The sequence below is a fragment of the Gigantopelta aegis genome, chromosome 7 (assembly GCF_016097555.1).
Source record: "Gigantopelta aegis isolate Gae_Host chromosome 7, Gae_host_genome, whole genome shotgun sequence".
NCBI classification, from domain to species: Eukaryota; Metazoa; Mollusca; class Gastropoda; order Neomphalida; family Peltospiridae; genus Gigantopelta; species Gigantopelta aegis.
The window spans coordinates 21,561,097-21,582,084 of NC_054705.1; the positions used below are offsets into that span (position 1 = coordinate 21,561,097).

Consider the following 20,988-nt stretch of genomic DNA (forward strand, 5'->3'; position numbering starts at 1 on the left):
ATATCAGACCCTACTCATAGTTTATGATTATGATGTTCATGTTTCGTATATCTCAAGTGTTTATTACCATCCTACTGTTTGCAATGCCACGAAATGTGTTTTATAATAATTCTAAAAACGCACAAACCCCTGAGAAGTATAGGTTATGGAGATGAGCTCTAGTCTATTTTTAGAAGGTATTTCCCCGTTTTAATGGCACCTAGTCTTGTATCAATCGATTCTAACGTTATCCAGATATGTTACAGGTTTGTCTTACACACCCGTTGGTGAGAACACCATTCGTTATTCCATTTGGGGTATTTCTCGTTCTAGCCAGTGCCCCACGACTGGTATATCAAAGTCCGTGGTATGTACTGCCCTGTCTGTGGGATGGGGCATATAAAAGATTCCTTGCTGCTAATCGAAAAGAGTAACCCATGAAGTGGCGACAGCGGGTTTCCTCTCTCAGTATATGTGTGGTCCTTAACCATATGTCCGACGCCACATAATTGTAAAATACAATGTGTTGAGAGCGTCGTTAAATAAAACATTTCTTCCTTCTTCATTTGTTATTTTTGATAACACATACATGTTTACACATACATGTACGTGTGTTAACAATTTCAAGATATACAACTGGCTGCTCCTAGGTGATGACCATCTCACCAATGCCATACATCCGATGAAAAGACAGCACGATCGAAATCGATTACACTGTGATGTATAGTTAACCTGACAATCATTTGTCTGTGACGCGTAAGTGCAAGGGCTGTTAATAACTTTTAGTCGAAAAAGATGTGAAAATTTGTTTAAAACCTGGGTTTTTTTTTTTTAGGATATGTAAGAAATAGAATAATACATGAGTGGCCGTTAGATACCATTTATCTTACAACTTAGTGTCTATTTCACGTGTTCAAACTTGGATCTACGACTTTAAACATGGGTTGGGATTTAGCTCAATCGGTCGAGTGCTCGCTTGAGGTGTATCCGTCGCAAGATCGTATCGCCTCGGTGTACCATTCAACTGATTGGTTTTTGTCTTGTTCGAACCAGTGCTTTCCTGTCTATCGGAATGTGCATATTTATAACACATCCCTTGCTGCATTAGGAAAAAATAGAGAGGATTTCCTCAGATAACTACGTGTCAGAATTACCAAATGTTTCACACCCGATAGCCGATGATTAATTAATATAATTGCTCTAGTGGTGTCGTTAAACAAAAACAAACTTTAAGTTTTAGTCCGTCCACTTTGAAGAGTGTTCAGTAGCATTGTTAATATACACTTGTAACATTACCACGTACCACTGTGTGTGTGTGTGTGTGTGTGTGTGTGTGTGTGTGTGTGTGTGTGTGTGTGTGTTATATTTGTTGTATCTGTGAAAATGTCTGAGAAAGGTGAATTTGACAGGAGAGTCTGACAACCTAAAGCGGTACCACGAGTTGTTTTTTACACTGTACCGCCCATGTTGATTTATTAATCATCGGCTATTAGATGTCAAACATTTGGCAATTCTGACATGTAGTCTTAGAGGAAGCCCGCTACATTTTTTCTTTAGTAGCAAGGGACCTTTAATATGCACAATCCCACAGACAGTATAGCGCATACACGGCCTTTAACACGCCAGTCGTTGTGCATTGGCTGTGAGGAAAAATAGCCTAATGGACCCACCAACGGGGATCGATCCCAGGCCGACCGCGCATCAAGCGAACGCTTTACCACTGGGCTACATCCCGTCCCTACAAACATTAGAACGACAACAAAAAACCTTGTTTATACAGACGCTTATATCCGAAACAAGAACAAGTATTTACTATGTGATGTTCGTTATCGACATCAATAAGGCGTAGGGCTGGAGGTGACTCGAGCTAGGTGGGGAGCAAATCATAAAAATGTATCCACATTCGGGCATTTTCGTTTAATTCTGTTAATAATCCACCTGCACTCCTGTAAAAAAGAATAGGAAACCCATATACGTATGGCCTACCTGCCTCGGTGGCGCAGTGGTTAAGCCATCGGAAATAACGCTAGAAGATACGGGGTTCGCAGCCCGGTGCCGGCTCCCACCGAGAGCGAGTTTTAACGACTCAATCATTGAAGTGGGTAGTTGTAAGACCACTACACCCTCTTCTCTCTCACTAACCACTAACCCACTGTCCTGGACAGACAGCCCAGATACCTCAGGTGTGTGCCCAGGACAGCGTGCTTGAACCTTAATTGGATGTAAGCATGAAAATAAATTGAAATGGTTGACTTATCTGTGGCTGTATAAGAGTGAATGCTCTGTATCTTGAGGATGGCATTGACTGACTTCCACAAGTCTCGTACAGGGGATCTTTTGACATATTGATCCATGTCATTTCGTGGTACTTCCTCAACTTCAGTATTGATATTGTACATTTTTGCAGCCTTAACAAATAAACTTGTATCCTGTACAATCACTTTGCGGGTTCGAACACAGTATTCAACAGTACGCTTAACAATACCACCAATCCCACCAACGGGACCTTTACCATGGAAAGAAGCAAAAAAAATCCATTACACTGTGATGCCGAGTGTTGCCTTGATTGTCGTCAGAAATCTAAATATGAATTTGTTTTTGAACTGTGATGCTGCTCCATCACTAAATATTTGATGGTCGTTACATCAGGGTTTGCTTTCAAAACTTTGTGAATGAGAAGTGTAATATATGGAACAACAGTTTCTTTAAAATGTGTGAGATTATCGCTGGCAAACACACGATTTCATACCACCAACAGTCCACACTGCGGATGTGAATAATGAAACTTGTCTCTGATGCCAGTGAGCAGACTGGATTTCGTCAGCATACACACAGGTATAATTCTCTGAGAAATCAACTTTAAGTACTGCATGTGATGGATCAGTTACATGTTTTACTTCCTCAAAGAATGACGCCTGTTCCCTCTTTACATGGGAATGGATGAGAAAGTTTGGTAACCGACTTCAACAATAACATAGCTTCACCTACAGTACCCTGCTGAAGTTGTTTCTCAAACTTTGGATCAACATTGACCCACTGATACCATGAAGCTTCATGATCTCGGGTTATTTTGGTGACCTTCGATTCAAATGCCTCAATAAATAGTTTCCCATCAAAACATGTTTCACAGTCATTATCCATGCATGTCTTTGATGTTGCATCACAAACACATCGAGCAATGAAATCCTGTGAATATGGATGAAACACATTAGAGGCCTTCTTGGACAGACAGTCAAGAATCATAATGATATTCTCGTGATATAAACAAAGGCACTGGGTTTTTTTTTGCATGTCAGCTGCTGAAAGCACGTGAATAGAACGGAGTTCAAAAAATGTTGTACGCCCAATAATGACTGCAGGGTTATCTTCTTTGAAACATGAATACGCTCCACCAATTGACATTGTCAGGTGGCGTTTCTGAATTTTAATTTTTTTCTTGTTTGATTTATCAATGATAGCATCCCTTTTACCCGAAAAATCTGCAGACAAGACTGATGGTTTCATCTGGCAATTTTGAACATCTGTGGCTGGATGTAGGTTTCGGAATCAAAGTTTCAATTGTATCCAACTGGTCGACAACACTTTTATGCCTCCTTGGACTTTTTGGAAGAATGGCTTCAACTCGTGCAACTGCTTTTCCAAGCGCTTGTGCAGATTTGTATACTGGCACCTCATTCTGTTCGTTTATCAAATTATTCAGTCTGTCTCTCTGACGTTGGCTGCAGAGCTTCACACGTTGTGTAATTTGTTTTTTGTCGTCGCATTTTAATTTCTTTATCAGATGCATTTGCCTTTTTACACAGTGTGACGGAACATGCTCTTATCTTTTCGCCTGTGGCGATGTTAATTGTTTTAGAGGGCCGTGTGCAGCTTGGTTACGTAATACCCCGCGCGACGTGGTAGAGCTGCGTCCCAATACACTCCAAGACCAGGTGTTGAGGCCATGCGGCCAGTAATTACGAAATACCTCCTATAGTGCGGTTTACGACCGGGGTATTTCTAGCGAACTGGCGACAGTAAGTCTGGCCATCTAAGAAAAAAATACCGTCTCTGGGAGTTGGGGCAATATCACATGATAGGTGAGGTACCGCGTTGTGCCCCCAGGCGATATTCGCTGTCTCTGAGATTTTTGAATAAATAGATAGGATTTTAGATATATCAGGGAGAAACATTGGAAGGCTCCCGGGGAACGTTGTCCGTCTGGACTGGTAAATATATTTTTCTGCTCTGTTGTATAACCTTGATGTCATTGATGTGACTTTGAATATTTTAATACTGTATTATACCAATATTATTTAGACAGTGTTTCCGGTAATCTGACGAAGTAAACTGTAGGCTTCACTGTTCCCAAATATTAAAGCGTAGCCAGTCATCCTAGAGGACCTAGGTAAACTGTAGGTTATTGTCTTTAGTGTGATATATACCAGTATTAATTCTGTATTACAAGGTTACTGAATGAGTATTTAAGGGTTAATTAAAAATTAACCAGTTAGGAATAGAGTTGTAATTCCTTTATTCATTAAATTCCCCTGGCAGCGTTTCTCAATTATCACACGTATGTGTGTTGTATCACGGTGAAGTGATTAGAATATTGTGTAAACTAGACACCTAGTGATTAACTAATTAAGTGATTAGTTCTGGGTTGTTATTATTTGTTGTTGTTAATTAACTACTGCGGCAAGTACATTTGTCAGCGTAGTGTTAATACAGATTCCAAAGTGTATTGTGTTTTGTTGTGTTTTCTAGTTAAACGTAGTGAATATAAACGTGCTATATATATATATATATATATATATATATATATATATATATATATATATATATATATATATATATATATATATATATATATATATATATATATATATATATATATATATAAAATATATATATATATATTATATAAGATCATATCTCTGCTATACCTAGAGCCGAGCCACTCGGGTATTGGACTGCCCGATACAGAGAGATCTAATAGATATACAGTTAGGAGAGGTATTTGGATAATCGTGTTTTATTCAATTACGGGTATTATAGGATCCCCGTGACAGGAGTAAAAATTGGGGTGCTCGTCCCCGATCTGAAACGGGACATGCATATTTAAAAAGTATTGTTTATAAATGGGGGCTTTATAAATTATTTTTACAAATTAACTAGAAGTAGCAACGTTGTTCACTAGAAAAACATTTAATAATAAGTGCGTCATATCTAAACATCGATAAGAATTTGCTGGATACGCTCAGTGTAGTGGAGATAAAGCGAGCGCGTAAGGCCGAATTAGTTGAAATCGCGAGTGAGCGGGAAATTGATTTAACATCAGTTAAAACATTAGGAGATATAAGGACAATTAGTATCCAGTCTGGAGCTGCACGCGGTAAGACGTGTTTGTTTCGCCTGTGCACACTGCACGTGCTTTCGTGTGCTCGACTTGGGGGTCCTTCATTTCGTTGTTTTTGTCAGCGAAATGAAGTTTTCTACTGAGATGTATGCGGCCATTGGAACTGATTGAACGCTGGAACGCTTCTCGTTTCGACAACCTGCACCACCAGGTTGGATTCCTATTTAGCGAGATTCCTTGCCTCCACGTCATTTCTCCGTCTGAATGTCGACTTGGTTTTTTCGCGACTCGTATGACGGCCATTCTGCAGAACGCCACGGTTGTTCGCGTTTAGTCTCTACATGTCCGAGCCTGTCCTAGCAGCACTGGAAGATTGACCGCCCCACTCTAAGAAAAAATAGGAAGCGGGGTCGGCCCCTATTACTCTTTTTCTAGACTTTACCTTGCTTTATAGTGATACCATCTCGTATCCTCCGGAGTCGGGCCCGTCCGCACCACTATACCAACCCATGACGACTGGACTATACCCTAGTCTGATACTCTCTCTCGTTCAGACGGATCCGGCTTCTCAAGATCTGTATTTCAGCACAGCACTACACCTTCAACGTCTATCGACTGTCAATCTAGGGGTTTTCTTGACGGGATGCAACCCATCTCGTCCCTTTAAGTTGTGCACCCAAACGGCCTTAACGAGGCCACTCGCGTGAACATATCAATCGGACTTTAAACTTTTAGATCTGCGTTCAAAATTTTATGTCCAAATTACTTTTTTTTTTTTTTTTTTAATATTATTAAATAGTCCGATCCTCTCTTCTTTCTCTTATTTAATTTTGGACTGTTCTTCTAAAATGCTCCAAATTATATAAATATTCGGCCGAGCAGTCAATTCTTTTTTTTTTTGGCTTGTAACCTTTTTTTTTCTTTTTTTTTAATCTATTAACTTTTTACTAATTGCTATTTTCAAAATTCTGCCCATTTTCAACCCCCCCCCCCCCCCCCCCCGTCTCCATCCCGAGTCAAGCCACCGATCTTATCGGATGGGCGTGTTCGAAACCCTAGTGGTATATGGGCACGTTAAACTAGTTATCATCATCATCAGCGTAGTGTTAATACAGATTCCAAAGTGTATTGTGTTTTGTTGTGTTTTCTAGTGAACTAAAGGTGCTATATTAACTATATTTATATAAGATCTTATCTCTGATTATACCTAGAGCCGAGCCACTCGGGTAATAGACTGCCCGATACAGAGAGATCTAATAGATATACAGTTAGGAGAGATATTTGGATAATCGTGTTTTATTCAGTTACAGGTATTATCAGGATCCCCGTGACACACAGTCTTCTCCTTTTATCTCTTATTTGTTCCTTGTTGAGATAATCAAGTTTCTTGTTGGGATCGCTGCAAATTCTTGCTCGGTGTGCTGCTATTCTTTCAGCTGATGTCTTTGGTGGCATGACTGAAAAAAGGCAATAGTAGACTTTAATACTTTATATAACTTCAAATGTTTTTTTAGTTGTAGATTGTTTTAAAGTTCGTTTTAACTACACCACTAGAGCATATTGATGTATTAATCATCGGCTAATGAATGTCAGATATTTTGTTTTTTTGTGACACATAGTCAGAGGAAACCCGCTATATTTTTCCATTACAAGCAAGGGATCTTTTATATATACTTTCCCATAGACAGGATAGTACATACCATAGCCTGGGGAAAAAGCCCAATGGTAAACATCCACGGAGGAGGTTCGATCCTGCGACCGTGGCACCTCAAGCGGGCTCTCAACTGACAGCTAGATCCCGCTCCCTTAGTACCATAATATAAAAGTAAAATTTAAAATATTTTCAAAAGGAAATGTTAGGTTTAATTTATAATGTATTGTGTTCTCCACTGATTGTCGTCTTCCCCATTCAGACATTATTTTTGTGAGCGGTTTTTTAGACTTTAAAACCCTCCCAACTTTTAATAACAATACCATAGTTGTTACAGTGTCAATTCACATTCATTTCGCAGGTTTGTGTCCATGGAGAACTCATATCAATCTGCGATGAAGACTAAAATTATTGTTCTTGTTTTAAATAAAACAGAATAAGCACAAACAAATCAGTTTCAATTCTTTATTCATAAATAGTCGCCAGATTATCATCATTAAAAGATAATGTAGATAGGAGAGACTCAGAATTTTAATGCAACATGACATGCATATAATACATAAGAAATCGATAAATGTTGTGTTGATGGTGTTTCTTTTTCTTGTGTAAGACTGCAATGGCCCATTCCTTCATATTTAACATTAACTCGTAAGATATTTAATTTAGACATCATTACTCCTCAAACTTAATCATGTTCATGGGTGCAATTCCTCTCGGTCTGTTGCCTGTAATTCTGATTATTTTGAGGGGTGCGATTTTTCCCTGCTCTGCATTTTGAGGAGTGTGATTTCAACCCTCCTCGTAAGCATTTTGAGAAGTGCGATTTTTAGCACTCCTGGGGGTTTTCAAAAACGGTCTGTCCCTCCTGTATATATATATCCACCTCTCTCTCCACCTCTCTCTCTCCACCCCTCTCTCTCTCTCTCTCTCCACCCCCACCCCCTCCTCTTTCCCTCTCTATCACTCCTGTATCTCTCTCTCTAAACACACACACACAGACACACACACAGCTGCAGACCAGGTAGCTGGAGTGTGTGTCCAGGACAGCGTGCTTGAACTTTAATTGGAAATGAACACGAAAATAAGTATAAACAAACAAACAGAGAAACGCCCACTCATCCACCCTACACCGACACAGACCTTTCTACTCCCGGTTTCATTAGAAGACTTACTGAGCATGCGCAAAGATGAACGGACACCCAAAGAGGAAACTACGGTAGATAAGACTACTGGCAAAATCAACTTTAGTCGAATATTACGAATAACTTACTCCAAAGTGCATCGTTGTGTCATATCAGGTAATAATTTACATTATATCTTCTCAATATCACATGTTCGGTGTACATATCGCCTGTGTGGAAGTCTTTTCTAACTGTATTTAACTTTAACGAAAGCGTACATACCATAACCGATAATATATAAATAGCCATGCATAGTCACTGTTTACTTCCCATTGGGTTTCAGTGGGCTGTAATGAAGGGATCGTCCACCTCAGTGTGGGCATACGTTATTTTATTTAATTTCAATTTATTTTCGTGCTTACATCCAATTAATGTTTAAGTACGCTGTCCTGGGCACACACCTGAGGTATTTGGGCTATCTGTCCAGGACAGTGGGTTAGTGGTTGGTGAGAGAGAAGAGAGTGCAGTGGTCTTACATCTACCCACTTCAATGATTGAGTCGTTAAAACTCGCTCTCGGTGGGAGCCGGCACTAGGCTGAGAACCCCGTATCTACTAGCGATATTTCCGATCGCTTAACCACTGCGCCACCGAGGCAGGTGGGGCATACGTATATGGGTTCTTATTCTCTTTTTTTTTACAGGAGTGCAGGTGGATTATTAACAGAATTAAACGAAAATGCCCGAATATGGATAACAACGTACGTTTAGTCATATTAGAATTGTGTCTGAATTTTTACGATTTGCTCCCCACCTAGCTCGAGTCACCTCCAGTCATATCCTTATTGATATTGATAACGAACATTACATATCAAATAATTGTTCTTGTTTCGAATATAAGCATCTGTTTAAACAAGCTTGTTTGTTGTCGTTCTAATGTTTGTAGGGAAGGGATGTAGCCCAGTGGTAAAGCATTCGCTTGATGCGCGGTCGGCCTGGGATCGATCCCCGTTGGTGGGCCCATTGGGCTATTTTTCGTCACAGCCATTGCACCATGACTGGCGTGTTAAAGGCCGTGGTATGTGATATCCTGTCTGTGGGATGGTGCGCACCTCAAGCAAGCTCTCGACCGATTGAGCTAAATCCCAGTCGTAGATCCCAGTTTGAACACGTGAACATAGACACTAAGTGTGTTAATCTACATAGAGAATAATACATGAGTGTCCATTAGATACCATTTATCTTACAAGATGTTTTAAAATGTATTTAACGAGCGAAAACACGTTTTATACGTTTAAAGCAACTCGTTGTAACGAGGGGTAAGTGTCAGAACCCATTATGTGGTGAATTATACAAAAATTAGTTAATTACCTTGTCAGTGTCATGGAAATGTGTACTATCATTTCACAATATCTCATTCAAATCAGTCATTTATTTGTGCTTTTATACATCAGAACCCAAATGAATTATCTTGTATGTCCATTTCCACAAAAAGCCAAAACCATGTTTTCAGCACTTCCTTATTCTGTCTCTCTAGAATTTTGTAGTACCACCCATAGCTGACAGACATAACACTTTAGCTTACAACACTGGATTGTGGTGGGCTGTAAACTGTCTGAGAAGATTGAATCCTAGGTGCCAGACCGCATGAAACGCTAATGACACATGCTAGCTCTAAGTGTTTACATCCAGCGATGGTGTTTTATTTAAACTATCTCTGGCTGGATGTTTTGGCTTACAAAGAAATAGCAGGTAGCTAGAATTAATTGTTTACGCTACACGATGACCAGTCCGTTGGTGCTAATCTGAGATGGGCTGCAGACAATGGGGGGGGGGGGGGGGGGGGGGGGCTGGAAGTGTTTAGTTCTTAGACATCTGGAATGTGGTAAAATGTGTGTGTTGTTAACTAGTTGCTGAATAAATGTCGGTTATGTAAATAGTTTAATTGCAGAGTTCATTTATCTCTACAGAAGAAACACGCAGTTGAGAAAATATTAACTGAACAGAGACATCGAGAAACTAGTTAAAAAGGAAAGTTATTTTCCCTTATTTTAGTTTGAATAATTACTATGTGTATTAGAGAAAAAATAATATAACTAAATTAATTTGCCGGGGGCAGGACGTAGCCCAGTAGTAAAGTGCTGGCCTGATGTGCAGTCAGTCTAGGATCGATCCCTGTTAGTGGAATCATTGGACTATTTCTCATTCCAGCCAGTGCTTCACAACTGGTGTTACAGACCATGCTATGTACTATCCTGCCTGTGGGACGATGCATGTATTAAAGATCCCTTGGTGCTAATAAAAAAAAAATAGTTGCCCATAGTTTCCTCTCTAAAATATATTTGTGGTCATTAACCACATGTCTGACACCACATACCTGTAGTTGTGTTGATTGTGTCATTAAATATAAAATTGTTTTCTTTCTTTCTTTCTTTTTTAAAACATGGCTCCCATACACAACAACCTAAGTTAAAAATTATGAACTAGTTATGTCTGTATTGCGTAGGAAATGTGAATATTATATATAAAAAAATTAAAATAAGGATGCTGACCCAAGGATGATAAATGTTTTATGACCATACGCAATAAAATATTTTAATTTACTTAGCATAGAGGGAAATTAATTTATATTATTTTGAAGGCATCATCACAGGATTTTAACTTTTCTAGTCATTGTATATTTTATAGACATTATATAAAATTTGACATATAGTTGAAAATGAATTAGTAGATAAAGGTCAAGCATTTTTCTTTAAATTAGAGTCCGTTCATATTATAACTAATTGGTTAGAAGAATCGACCCCTTTATGTAAATGACATAACATAAATATGCATAGTACTAATAAATATTGTTCATTGTAGTAGTTGAAATGTAGGCACATTCATATTTTCTAGGCTAAAATATCTAGATATTACTACACTAACTGGAATAATTGTAACATTTCAGATGTTCCAATCATGGGGGATCTCTGGTCATTATAACAAAGTGGTTACTGCTATAGTGTGTTTAAATTAAATATGTGTGTGTACATGATTATCATTGTACGAGCGCATTAGACAAACATTATACTTAATCACGCACCAGATCAATGCTGACGACGAATGCATTAAACTGTATTTATATATTTTTTTACGCCTGATCTCATTGTACTTAATCGCATTCACTGTTATCATTATTATAATATCAATTTATTAAATTTTTTAATCAACAATCTTTATTCAATGAACAAATTAAAATGTGTCTTATTTTTTATCTACAGTTACCACAATGTATTTGCAATTTATATATAATAAGACTAGTGGAGAAGTTCATTCCTGTACACGCATACAGTATATCACCCATGTCAGCATAGTTCAGTGGATATATGATTGATTGCCCTTAGTGGACCCATCGGCTTTTGTCTTACTTCAAACAGTGCCCAGGACTGGTACATTACATTAAATATTGAGGTATGTACTTTCCTGTCAATGAGGAAGTGCCTACAAATGATACCTAGTAGCTGTTTTCTTGGAGCAGCCACTATGCTGGTGACAATGTTCCTTTTCCATTTTATAAGCCAAGTGTCGAAATACCTCACAGAGAGGACATATAAAAATATGTGCTTGCGTGCCATTAAATATTTCCTTCCCATCCATGCCAATATCCAACTAGTCAATAAACCTTAACGGCGCATATATATTAGGGTAGCCAGGATTTTATACTGGGGGTGGAGTGGGGATAGAGGGCACTGCTTTTACACATGTTATGGGGCGACATGCATTATAAAAGTTGGTATTGTGAAAAAAAGAGGTATGTTTGAGAAGGAAAGGTCCTCTTGTACCCAATCCCTGGCTACCCGGATACACCAGTGCATATCTGTGCAATTTAAAGTATATCAATCAATAGATTTTGGTTTCAACACAGTTATCTTTAGTAGTATTACTTGCATATTTAAAATATACTCAACAAAATGAATTAAGGAACATCTTGCACACAATGAGTTTTTTGTGCATTTTTGTAAAACCTACAAAAATGCGTATTCTGCTAGAAATCATTACACGTTGATTGTAAATATATTTGTCATTTTATTCTCTTTAAATTGCTGTTTAAATCATTAAGTTAAAGAACATTTGTTTTAGAACATGTTAAAACGTAGACACTTTACAACGAATGGAAACTTTTAAGAAAAAAATGCCAAATATAGTTACCGGCCCTGTATTCATTTTGAATCGTTAAATTACTGTGTATCAAAAATCATTAAACGTATTAACTTATCTTAACTGTTGAATTAACATTATTAATTCAGTCAGTACCTCAACACTACATATATGGTGCAGTTTACTCTGATAGCTTACATTTCGTGTTTAATTAGTGTAATAAATATATCTGTTATAACTGGTATGATAGCTTACATTTGCCTGCCTCCAGTACATTTTCAAAGTATTAACAACACAGGCCCAATTAGGTGTTTCAGAGCTGCTGCGAAATTGAAAGTTTACAGTATGCCATGTGGACTCACTGCAAGATAACATTATTCTTCACTTGAGATTTCACACAATTTGTCACATGCTGGGCTGTAAGAAACACTGTTTATAAAATAGCTTGCTCTGGCATGCTTGTTGGAGCTGTTTGTATTCAAGTTTCAGGCGCCAGAATAAATTAAATATTTCTTCATCTAATTACACCATGATCTATTATTATTATTAGCAGACAAAACTTTTAAGTTTTATACTAAAACAAATAACTGCTAGCATCTAAAAGCAAAATGTTTAGCAAAAGTTAAGTTTCCGATTTTTAAGTGTATTCCAAAGTTTTCAGTGCAGTTTTCTCAGATTGAAGTGGAAAGGAGATAAGTGGTTCTGGCACTAACCCCTCGGTAAGATAAATGGTATCTAATGGCCACTCGTGTATTATTCTATTTCTTACATATCCTAAAAAAAACCCACCCCAGGTTTTAAACACATTTTCACATCTTTTTCGACTAAAAGTTATTTACAGCCCTTGCACTTACGCGTACACGTATATGTAAACATGTATATGTAAACATGTATATGTAAACATGTATATGTAAACATGTATGTAAACATGTATGTGTATCAAAAATAACGAATGAAGAAGGAAGAAATGTTTTATTTAAAGGGACATTCCTGAGTTTACTGCAGTTTTAAAGATGTTATCGACTAACAGAGACTTTTTGACGACTGTAATTACATATCAAATGTACGTTTCTGCATAAAATGTTAGTGGCTGTATATTAAACGTGTTTCTGATCCTTCTAATATTTGTACTAGGTTAAATTTCATTTTATTTTACAGATTTATTCGTACGTACGAAATTATTTGAAGACAAAATCCACTTTGGGCTTCTTACAACTATTAAGGCGACCAGAAACACATTGAATAAACAGACACTGATATTTTAAACAAGAAAATATATTTAATGTGCAAGTTTAATCGTAGAAATATTTTATTAGTCGGAAACATCTTACAATGCAATTAACTGGAATAATTGTAACATTTCAGATGTTCCAATGATGAGGGATCTCTGGTCATTATAACAAAGTGGTTACTGCTATAGTGTGTTTAAATAAAATATGTGTGTGTACATGTATATCATTCTACGAGCGCATTAGACAAACATTGTACTTAATCACGCACCAGATCAATGCTGATGACAAATGCATTACACTATATTTAGATATGTTTTACAACTGGTCTCATTGTTCTTAATATCATTATTCTAACATCAATTTATTAAATATTTTAATCAATCTTTATTCAATGAGCAAATTTAATCAATCTTTATTCAATGAGCAAATTTAAATGTTTTCAAAACATTGACAATCAAAACATGAAACTATACCTGAAAATGTGTCTTATGTTTAATCTACAGTTACCGCAATGTATTTGCAATGTATATATGATAAGACTAGTTGAGTAGTTCATTCCTGTACACGCATACAATATATCACCCATGTCAGCATAGTTTAGTAGTACAGGTAGATACGATGGGATATATGATTGATTGCCCTTAGTGGACCCATCGGCTTTTATCTTACTTTAACCAGTGCCCAGGACTGGTACATTAAAGATTGTAGGCAAGGTCGTCTTGTGCCCAATCCCTGGCGATCCAGATACGCCAGTGCATATCTGTGGAATTCAATCAATAGATTTTGGTTTCAACACAGTTACCTTTAGTAGTATTACTTGCATATTTAAAATGTACTCAACAAAATGAATTAAGGGTCAGTAGACTTGGGGTAATTATTTCATATGTCATATTATTTTAATAAGTTTTAATCACAAATAACTTCTAAACATTGTTTCAATAACATCGGACCCATGCAAACATTTTGCACACGAAGAGTTTTTTTGTGTATTTTTGTAAAACCTACGAAAATGCGCATTTTGCTAGGAATCATTACACGTTGTACATATATTTGTCATTTTATTCTCTCTAAATTGATGTTTAAATCATTAAGATGACGAACAATTCTTTTAGAACATGTCAAAACGTAGACACTTTACAACGAATGAAAACTTTTAAGGAAAAATGCCGAATATAGTTACTGACCCTGTATTCATTTTGTTTTGTTAAATTACACATCATTAAACGTATTAACTTATCTTAACTGTTGAATTAACATTATTAATTCAGTCAGTATTTCAACGCTACAGATATGGTGCAGTTTACTCTGATAGCTTACATTTCGTGTTTAATTAGTGTATTAAATATATCTGTTATAACTGGTATGGTAGCTTACATTTTACGTAATAATTAGTGTAACAAATATATCTGTTATAACTGATTTTAAGGCTATGCTCTGTTTGACAAATTGTTTTTTTAAAGTTGTTAAGTGCTTCTAGCAACCTGTTACAATACCAGGGAGCCCGATTCACCATCTCAGTGTAGAATAAGGTTACTGTGCACACAGCTGGAAACACTCATGACCCTTGCCAGTGTCTGCCATCCAGAGATAATTTGTTATTGTTTACAATTACTTCCTGCCTCCAGTACATTTTCACAGACCCAATTAGGTGTTTCAGAGCTGCTGCGAAATTGAAAGTTTACTGTTGCCACGTGGACTCACTGCAAGATAACATTATTCTTGACTTGAGATTTCACACAATTTTTCACATGACGGGCTGTAAGAAGAACTGTTTATAAAATAGCTTCCTCTGTCGGTGTTCAAATTCCAGGAGCCAGAAGAAATTAAATATTTCATCTTCGAATTACATCATGATCTATTATTATTAGCAGACAAAACGTTCAAGTTTTATGCTAAAACAAATAGCTGCTATAATCTGAAAGCAAAATATTTAGCAAAAGTTAAGTTTCCGATTTTTAAGTGCATTCCAAATTTTTCAGTGCAGTGTTTTCAGATTGAAGTGGAAAGGAGATAAGTGGTCCTGGCACTAACCCCTCGATGTGTTTTAGTTTCTAAAAAAATCTCTGTTATTCGTAAATATCTTAACAGAGGCAGAAAACTTAGAACAGTCCATTTAATATATTTGCAGATACAAACAGAAAACCCCCCACACCATCCAGAATGAATTACATGCTACCAGTCATCGCTGCTACAGTTTTGCTAACTGCTGCTACATTTTCTTCGTTAGAACCGTCAACAGAAGAGTCGAAAGGATACGCCTGCAATCGGTGTTTTTACAAGACAATTCGGAGACGTCTTGTAGCTAACTGCATCTCGAGGAATTTCTCCTCCGTTCCAGATATACCAAATTCTAGCCTTATCGATGTACTGTTATTAGATTCCAACAATTTGAGGGAGCTGGCTGCTAAATGTTTTTCGCAGTACCCTAATCTCGACACACTGAGTTTGACCGCAACGTTATAGAGACTATACACGCTAGAGCATTCCTGAACTTGCAGAATCTTCAAAGTTTGAATTTGACAGGAAATAGGCTGAGATATTACAACAGCATTTTGAAAAATAACACCTTCGAATTTCTTCACAGTTTGAAGGTGTTGTCACTGAGCCTCAACGCCGACACGAGTTACACAAACCAGACATACCCTGATGCTGCGTTGTCCAGTCTTGCATCGTTGGAACATCTTTATTTGGACGGTTTGACCAGAGTTTTGAAAAAGAATTTTCCAGAATGGCTTCTCTCAAAGAACTGAGCTTTAGAAATGGATATTGCCATCTCCAGAATTTGTTCAACAAGACGTTTGTAAATATCAAGCAAGTATCTCATCTAGACTTGTCGAACTGTGCCATGGAACATATAGCAGCCGGGGCATTTCTACCACTTAGCGATTCCTTAACACATTTAGATATTTCCTACAACAGGAAACTGAGGTTCGATCAGGTTGGAATTGGCGCTTTCGGGTGGCAAAACTCGCGACTGCATGTATTGAATATTAGTGGCATTGAAGCAAAATATGCCATTTGCGTCAAAATCACAAAAGAACACTTAAAACACTACACAAATACAAGCATTGTAGAAATATACGCAGATGAAAACAGAATAGAGACATTTGAAAAGGGAGCATTGCAACTCTTGCCGTCAAGTTTGAAGAAGGTGTCTTTGCAAAGCGAAAGGCTTGCATCTGGCCTTTACATGTTAGATCTGCACTCATTAGTAGGGTTAGAAGAAATGGATATCGGTGGGCAAAAAGAAATTCACATTTCTTCTAAATGGGAACCTAGAAATCTAATCACAAAGACTGACTGTCTCGCAGATGACGAACCATTATGCAGTGAGTTTGCCGAGAACCAATACAAGGTACAAACCATGGAAGATGTATCAGGCGTGCCAGATACGTCAAACTGTAAGAGACATAAAGCTATATATATATACATCTACCCCCAAATCTGGAAACAATTAAAATGACATTCAGGCAAACGTCCTTCTGCATTTCTGAACTGGTTATACCTAAGAATAATTTAAGACAGGTGGATTTTTCACACAATTTGATTTCGACGTGGATTGGACCAATCGAAGGCCTACAGAAACTTAAAATTCTGGATCTTTCGAATAATTTAGCTACTCATGCAGAACAAAGCTTCTTTCGAAATTTCAACTCGCTTTTGTTTTTAAACATCTCTTGGAATCTTTTGAGTAACGTTATAAGCCAGGACAGAGACGGAGGTTATTTAGTAATATGACATCTTTACACGTCCTTGATTTAACTGGTAATGGCATACAAAAATTGACGCCCCATTTGTTGGATGGTCTTTCAAATTTGCAAAAATTAGTGTTGTCGAAAAACTTTCTTTATTCTGTGAAAGTGCAGGTGATACATATGAAACACCTAAAGAGAATAGACTTATCATATAACATGTTACGCTGGCTCTCACAGGGTTTCATATCAGACCTTGATGCCATCGCTGACGCCCGAACTCACACACTATATATGGATCTAAGTTACAATCCCATTTCGTGCGAATGTGCTAATCTACGTTTCCTGACATGGATGCTTAATTCAAAAGTAAAACAACGCAACCAAAGACGTCAATATTATTGTCTTGACGAGCTCGGAAAGAACCACAGCTTGTTTCATCTTGATACAGTTCTTAAGTCGTTAAAAGATTCGTGTACGAGCAATTTCGGTTTAAAATCAGGTATCTCAGCAATTGTCATCTTAGTCCTGATCATCTTCCTCGGTGGCTTCGCCTACAGGTATCGCTGGAAGCTTAGATATTGGTATTACGGAGCCAGGTATAATTACAAACATATTAATTCTTATGAGGCATTGGGCAATTACCAGTATGACGCGTTTGTATCATATGCCCCAGAAGATGAACAATTCTTTCGTATTGAGATGCTGTCTAATACACACGGAAAGATACTGGTTAATCGGGATGCAATTTCGCCTTCAGAACATCCTTTAAATAAAACGGGTAATTTGATTGAGCAGAGTAGAAAGACCGTGCTGCTGTTGTCAGAATACTTTCTGGAAGATGAGATGTGCATCCCCGAATTACAGGCGGCACTTCCCGAACATCTGAACACCAAGCGAGATCTCATTCTGATGATCTTGTTAGAAGGTATGCCACGAGAGAAGATTCCAGATGAAATTAAGTATTTACTGCAAACAGATTCTTACATTGAGTATCATGAGGATAACAAGGAGACGTTTTGGCAACGATTCAATAAGGCTATTTCACCTAGAGAAGTTACATAAACGTATAACTGTATATTTGTGTACAAGTAGCGAGAAGTCTTCAAGTGAGCCATTCCGTCAACCGATGGCTGCAAGTATGTTTCTGTACCACTGTCAGAGCGAATGATCGCGGTGAGCTGGTTATTATAACGTTCCAATCCATACATTTTGACAACACGAGAAGTTAAATAAACTACATCGGATAAAAGAAAGGGATCAACGAGAATATCTTTTCTTACAGATCCGTGTAAAAGATGACCCGTGGTAGATGTATTCGTCTCCAACATAACAAGTGGAAGATAACTATTGAATCTTGTGATTGGTTGCTCCACGATGATGACCCGGTCACCAGAGCCAAACCATCCAATGATATAAAGACGTCCGCAATTGATTGTTCTGTGACGAGTGAGTTCATCTGAAACTGATTACACTATGACGCGTAAGTTTACTGCCGCGTAATTGCCGTTTTAGTTTGACATAAAACAACTATCCCAAGTTCAGCCAGCAAACGTTTCTCTAACGTTCGTGAACTATTTGATTGGTTCCCGAAATGGTAATTCGGTTTACTGTGTAGCGTACAAATCATGTCTAGCGAACGTTAGCGACAAGCGGTTCACTGAACTTAAGCCTGGATTTTGTAAGAAATAGATTACTACATTTTCTTACACACCGGTTGGTGAGAACACGATGTGTTATTTTTGATAACACATGGTTGTTTACACATGTACGTGTGTTAACAATTTCAAGACATACGACTGGGTGCTCCTAGGTGATGTCCAGGTCACCACTGTAACACATACAATGAAACTCTACACGATGGAAATCGATTATATTGTGACGTATAGTTAACCTGACAATCATGGGTCTGTGACGCGTACTTTAGCTACAAGTGCAATGGCTGTAAATAACGTTTAGTCGAAAAAGATGTTAAAACATATGTTTGAAACATGGTTTTTGAGGATATGTAAGAAATAGAATAATACGTGAGTGTCCGTTAGATACCATTTATCTCACAACTCGTTGTTTAAAAACATATCAAACTCGCTTTCGCTCGTTAAATACATTTTAAAACAACTCATTGTAAGGTAAATGGTATCTAACGGCCACTCATGTATTATTCTCTATCTATCTTACAACTCGTTGTGAGATAAATGGTATCTAATGGACACTCATGTATTATTCTTTATCTATGTTACAACTCGTTTTAAGATAAATGGTATTTAACGGACACTCATATATTATTCTCTATCTAACTTATAACTATAATTTTGATTTTGATATTTTCACAGTAACAATTTGCAATGTACGGGTGATCGGGTTTGGGATGGGGATGGTATATAATGACACTGGGCACATCCTGCGGTGAGGAGGTAGGGTCTGATCCATTTTTCTCTGATTTGAATTTTTGGGTCTGCTCAAAAGTCTGAACAAAAATAATACCCCCCCCCCCCCCTCCAAAAAAAAAAAAATTAAAAAAATAAATAAACAAAAAACCCCAAACAAAACACCCCACAAAACAACAACAACAAAAAAGAAACAAAAACAAAACACAAAACAAAACAAAAATAATACACACACCCACCCCTCACCCACCCCAAAAAAAACCCCACCCCACAAAACAACATCAACGAAAACAAAACAAAAAATGCAAAAAGAACGAAAAATGTAACATCAAGTATTCGAGTCTATTTTTGTACCGACGTTGAGATTTATGCTGTGTCTCGTGTAATTCTGTAATAGTGTATATATATTTATTGAGTTGGTAATTATTTAAAAACTTCAAATGTTTTATCTTTATCTGTATTCGGTTTGCCTTATTTTTGCTTATTTCATCTTATTTCATATTCATTGTTTAAAGATCAGTGGGTTAATAAACAAGATTGTATGTATATTTTGTGAGGCGTTCTGATCCTGGTTGAAATAAAAAAAGAAAAGAAAAAAAAGAGAAACAAAGAAAGGAATGTTATATTTAACGACGCACTCAACACATTTTATTTCCTGTTATATGGAAGGAAGGATATGTTTTATTTAACGACACACTCAACACATTTTACTTCCGGTTATATGGAAAGAAGGAAATGTTTTTAACATTTTGTTCCCGGTTATATGGCGTCAGACATATGGTTAAGGACCACTCATATATTGAGAGAGGAAACCCGCTGTGGCCACTTCATGGGCTACTCTTTTCGATTAGCAGCAAGGGTTCTTTTATATGCACCACCCCACAGACAGGGTAGTACATACCACGGCCTTTTATATACCAGTCGTGGTGCACTGGCTGGAACGAGAAATAGTCCAATGGGGTCCTGGCTGGAGTTTGTGGAACGAGTCCAGTGTGCTATATGTGTATTACGTGCTGCGTATTACGTTGTTTTGTTTAACGACACCACTAGAGCACATTGATTAATTAATCATCGGCTATTGGATGTTAAACACTATGTAATTCTGACTCGTAGTCATCAGAGGAAGCCCGCTACATTTTTCCTAATGCAGCAAGGGATCTTTTATATGCACATTCCCACAGACAGGAAAGCATATGCATGTACCACGGCCTTTGACCAGCTGTGGTGCACTGGTTGGAACGACAAAAACCCCAATCCACCGAGGTGGTTCGATCCTGTGACACAAACACCTCAAGCGAACATTCAACTGATTGAGCTAAATCGACCCCCCCCCCCCTCTCCCGGACTACGATTGTAATCAGTTCAGGGAAGTCATTCTAATTAATGCATAGCGCTTGACATCCGATAGACGATGATAAGATAAAAATCAATGTGCTCTAGAGGTGTCGTTAAA

At 37.5% G+C, this 20,988-nt stretch overlaps 1 protein-coding gene across 1 annotated transcript; it reads left to right on the top strand.

The window, feature by feature from the left end:
• The first annotated feature begins 16,184 nt into the window (after window positions 1–16,184).
• Window positions 16,185–18,539, top strand: LOC121377965 (toll-like receptor 4). Its single transcript, XM_041506059.1, has 3 exons — window positions 16,185–16,811; window positions 16,967–17,177; window positions 17,600–18,539. Exons 1-3 carry the CDS (start codon window positions 16,185–16,187, stop codon window positions 18,211–18,213), a joined length of 1,452 nt encoding a protein of 483 aa, XP_041361993.1. The 3' UTR covers window positions 18,214–18,539.
• The last annotated feature ends 2,449 nt before the right edge of the window (window positions 18,540–20,988 follow it).